The 4,875-nt window shown below is 38.6% G+C and overlaps 1 protein-coding gene across 2 annotated transcripts; it reads left to right on the top strand.

The window, feature by feature from the left end:
* Nucleotides 1-79: 79 nt before the first annotated feature.
* LOC100647932 (GDNF-inducible zinc finger protein 1) lies at nucleotides 80-2,439 on the top strand. 2 transcript variants are annotated; one of them, XM_012311833.3, is made up of 4 exons: nucleotides 80-240; nucleotides 486-782; nucleotides 1,175-1,300; nucleotides 1,532-2,439. In XM_012311833.3, exons 1-4 carry the CDS (start codon nucleotides 232-234, stop codon nucleotides 2,234-2,236), a joined length of 1,137 nt encoding a protein of 378 aa, XP_012167223.1. In that variant the 5' UTR covers nucleotides 80-231; the 3' UTR covers nucleotides 2,237-2,439. The 2 variants fall into 2 exon arrangements, with proteins under 2 accessions (XP_012167223.1, XP_003397642.1); XM_003397594.4 differs by having other exon boundaries at nucleotides 82-240; nucleotides 467-782.
* Nucleotides 2,440-4,875: the final 2,436 nt, after the last annotated feature.

Below are 4,875 nucleotides of genomic sequence, written 5' to 3'. Positions count from 1 at the left end.
TTTTCGTACGGCGACTCCGCCAGGCGCCCTTTGTTGTGCCAACCATCAAAGTCAGCACGAGGTCAACTAAACACAGTTTCTTCTCCGTCACTGTCGTCAACGCGATGTGAAATGTGTGTCGTGTGCTGGCATTCTCGATCACGTACTCGTCGAATTCGATCCGTAGTGAATGAATCAAAATATCGGAACTGCGCGTGGTGAACGAAAATTCTGGTATTTCGCAGGACGCTGATGCCTTACGTAAGTAAATCTTCTTGCGTATTCGTGTAAATTAACATTTTCAACGATTAATCTTAGGGTAATGTGATTTGCCACGAACATAGTACAATTAACAACTTTTATTATTACACGTAATACTTAATATTTTAAGTATCTTTACAATTTGTATGCTGTAGTGAATGAAAGAGTTGCTATTTATTTCTTATTTCAATATCGATGTATTTTGACATTATCGATGTATGTTCAGTTGGTTTACTTCGCAATAGACGACAATGAGAGTGAAAACCGTGCCGAGACAGAGAGTAATTCAAGACAACAGAAACATCGAATCACAGTCGGAAACTTCTAGTGTAAAGTCTGAAAGCACGAGACAATCTTCAAACAACGACACGAAAGATATGTCGGAAGCTGGCAAAGATGAGTTACAAGGATCGAACGAAGATGCGATTGATTTAAATGGGAATAAAATAAAATCAGAAGATCGATCGAAATCAGTAGCGAAGAAGGACAAGGAGACCTTGAAATATTCGGAGGAAGTATTAGATATGTCGATTAAACTGAAGGTACGATGTGTGACAGCTGTGTTTATGTGTACGTATGTGTGTGTGTGTACATCGGTATTCGTGGACGACATGATAACACGCTCTTGAAAGTCATGGCGCAAATATAAACGGTTACATTGTAATGTCATTCCCTTGAATCTATTAAATAATTCTTATTCGTTACGTGTTAATTATAATTTGTAGACGAAGAAATTCTTTTGAGAATGGATATTTGTAGAAAAAGAGTATATCAACATTATACAATATAACGTTTATTTATATTGAGTAATTTATTTTCGTTATACAATTTGTGCCATGCATATTGTTTAACTTTACTGTTTTCAAATTATATAAGTTTATGCAGATCGTGTAATCGTGCAATTCTTGCAAATTCTATAAATTCGTTTTTATAGGGCGAAACCTCTGCGGAAGGAGATTCAGTTCTTCTTAGTTTGATAGCTGGTCCAAGCTGCAAGTATTCAAATTCGCAGTCAAACGAGGATGTAAAGGAATCTGTTAGTAACGACGACAATAACAATGTATGATGTATTTCTGTTAACAATTGATACGTTGTGGATATTTGTATATTAGAGACTGTATATCAAAATGTGCTGAGAATATGCTACATTGTACTATTTATGAAGTATGGATGATTTTTTGAAACAAAGAAGAGCTGATCTACAGTCTGCTAATGAATAAACATCCGTAATCTAAAAAAAATTATAATATTTCCATGTTACTATATCATTAAATTAATCAATACATCCTAGATACTACTTCCGAAGACAGATCTGGAAAATTCCTCGGCGGCTGGTTCCTCGAGCATAGAAGATTCAGGCCCATGCGAAAACGAATTAACCACGCAGACCACCGACGATTCGGATAAACCATCAGAAGCTCTTAATTTGTGTAAACGGGATTGTCAGGACGAAGATGATTCGAATCACGGTGTAGGTTCCGATGAGAAATTAAAGGACACTTTCCTTTACAAGATCATGACAGATCCAACGTTCTTAGAGAACATACAGAAGCACAAGCAAACGAAACGATATACGTGTCCGTACTGTAAACAAGAATTTAATAACAGCGATGAACAGGCCGACCACATGGATGCGAAGAAAGACGAATCGAATCAGGTGGTTTGCTGCGCGTGCAAAAAGACTTTCGCGCAGAAACGATACCTAAGGTACCATCAGAGGTGTCACTCGGAGCGGACCATGTTCACCTGTGATATTTGCACGAAGAAGTACACCAGAATAGACAATTTGTCGAGACACAACGCGTTTCATGTGAATCCAGACAAATTCTCATGCAACTACTGCGAGAAAACGTTCGCGAGGAAAGATCTGCTGAACAAGCATTTGAAGTGTCACGACAACAAGTATCGCTTCTTCTGCGAGATATGTCAGAGATATTTCAAAGGGCCGCTCTCGTTGGAAAACCACAAAAAGAATTTTCACTCTAAGGCTACATAAGTACGTGGTTTTTAAGCATATTTATAACTGTATTATAGCTATAAACTGTAGCATATCAGTGAGAGATTAAAATCTTAACTAGTCGCTAATTAAAATGACTCAATATAAAACCTGTATATCATAGTCGATATATCAAATTAGATGCAGAGTGAATAAATGTTAGGTAAGGAGCATTGTATAGAAAATAAATTAAAAGAGTACTATCTGGATCTTGTATCATTTATCCTGAATTTAGTTAAACGCAAAAAATCTGAAATATTGAACTGGATTCTTATTATGTTTTATTAGTCGTTATTTTTTATTCGCTATGCCATTAAATTGCTTAATATTAGATTAATTAGTAATGGACAGTTGATCTCAGTTTTTCTAAGTGATTGTTGTTCATATACACGTAAGAAATATAGAACTTTCATACAGATTTCCAAAGTTTTTATATAGAAAGAGAAATGCTATTTCGAAATATAATATTTCTTTCTACAACGATACGTAACACTTTTCCAACAAAGGAGAGGATTAATAACAGGTAGCCATAATGAATTAACCAAACACTTCTCGAACGCCTCTAAAGCTCTTTAATTCTTCCAATATAGAACCCGCACGCTGTGACAATATCATCTAATTTCTTGCAAAAGTCACTCCACAGTACGTATTCCATATTCCTGAAAGAATCGAATGAAACGAGAGACTTCATTGATCCATTGTTTAAACAACAGAGAGACTTTCGAAGGCATTGCACCCATACGAGGGATTCAGCAAAAAACCAGAGAAACACTACAAGAAAACTCTTTTACCTTGAATACCTCGCGTGGTCTCGAGAAGTACCTCCGCCCCTTTCTTTCTCTCTTTCCTTTCGACTCTCTTCCTTTTCTTTTTTCCTTTTTTCCCGTTTGCCCGCTTCCTCTTCGTCGTTCATTCCCCCCATTGCCTCCTATTGCACCACGGCGTTTTCTCTCACTCCTTATACCTCGAACTTCCAGTTGGAATCTAAAACATAATCCGTTTCTTCCGTTCTACCTCTCGCCCTGGCCACTTCGCGAAAAAAAGCGAGCAGTCTGTTTGTTTCAGCTCAAAGGGCACCGCGGCGCTGCAATAAGGAGCACTTTGAAAATCCGACGTATTACCACGAGAGAGCACATCCAATCACGAAATAGAACAACCCATGAAGGTTGACCCGCGTCCCTTTCCCCTCCATCTTCACCTTCACCCCCTGCAACCCCCTGTTTTCTTATTTTTTTTCTTGACAGCCTTCTTCCAACTCTCTCGTCCCCTCACCACTTTTTCCTTTTTCTTTATCCCCCCTCCCTTCACTTTCTCTGTCTTTTCCTGTTATTCGCCTTCCACTTGGTCCCCCGGTTTAATGCAATTAAGTCGTGCGTTAAAATATCGTTCTTAATTCGCCGGCGGCACCTTTTGTTTTCTCTGTGGTTTAGCGCGAGGCAGCTTGCGTCGACTCTTCATTCCTGCCACTCTTTCCCTCTGTTTCCCTCCTGTGGCCACGCTTTTCGGCTCTTTTTCTTCGTTTTCCACCTTGTTCCCCACTCCTAAGGAGGGAACACATACGATTGGACCAAGTCGCGAGATGAAACTTCCCTTTTCACGTTTGCAATTATTTTTTCACTCACCAAGCTGTTTCTTGATGTCCTTCTTATTGAGCACGATTGTGCTTTTACGTGTTTCACTTTGTGCGCATTCAATGACGGGCGACTTTGTTCCGGACTGCTTTATCCGTATGATACGGTGTACTGTCTAGAGTATGCGTAGGTTGCGAGAACTATTTTCTCTGGGGTTTCAAAGAAGTTTACTTATCGAATATTCGTGTGTGTTTCAGGCAGCTATGAAGTTGGAGTAATTATATCGTTCGTTAGAAAAGTGACGCATTTGAGAAGAGGAAAGTTTTTAAAAAGCGAAATTCGAAAAATTCGAAAATGCCACTCAATTTCTAGCGAATAGTTCGCCTTTTGAATAAATTTTTGCTGTCATCCGTGAACTGACAGTTCTTGGGATGTGTCATTTAGAAAATTGACATGTGTAAAAGTTGTATGCTCGGGACGAAGACAAAAGTAAAAAAAAGGGCATAATAACTGAAAAGTTTTTATACCTTCTGATTTCGCCAAAATATTTTTATTGTACGTTTTATACTTCTCTTCTATTTTTATAATAATATCTCGCTATATCAATTATTCTCGAACGTTCTAGATATCCTTGCTAAGTCAAAGGATTTTTACGAATTTTTACAGGAGAGTGCAGAAGGAATGCGACGTTGCTTCTCTTTCGTTTACACCTCTTTTTCAACCTCTTGTTACGTTCATGCTTGTCCCTTTGATCCGGCTTATTCGGCCAGCGTATGTCGTGGAGCTGACCAAAAATGTAACAAAGTTTTCGCGAACGTCCTGACACGAATGCCAGCAGAGATTTTGTGGTCTCTTTGCCGCGCGTCGAACTCTGTTCTTCCTTTGCGTGTTTGACCATCCTCGTCCTTTTGACAATTACATGTCCGGCAAGATTCTTGAATATTCATCAGGAATTCCTCGATTCGTGAAACTGCGTTTGAAGTATTCTTTACTATTCGATGTCGTATTGTAAAGGAGGTTCCCAGAAAAATTGTTATGCGGTGATTTCAGTTTTTTTCTTACTTAGCT

The sequence above is a fragment of the Bombus terrestris genome, chromosome 9 (assembly GCF_910591885.1).
Source record: "Bombus terrestris chromosome 9, iyBomTerr1.2, whole genome shotgun sequence".
In the NCBI taxonomy this organism is placed as follows: Eukaryota; Metazoa; Arthropoda; class Insecta; order Hymenoptera; family Apidae; genus Bombus; species Bombus terrestris.
This window is presented reverse-complemented; position numbering and strand designations above follow the sequence as displayed.

Coding starts and splice junctions, on each gene's coding strand:
- LOC100647932 (XM_012311833.3), top strand. Junction 783..1,174: donor ATATGTCGATTAAACTGAAG/GTACGATGTGTG, acceptor TCGTTTTTATAG/GGCGAAACCTCTGCGGAAGG. Junction 1,301..1,531: donor GTAACGACGACAATAACAAT/GTATGATGTATT, acceptor AATACATCCTAG/ATACTACTTCCGAAGACAGA.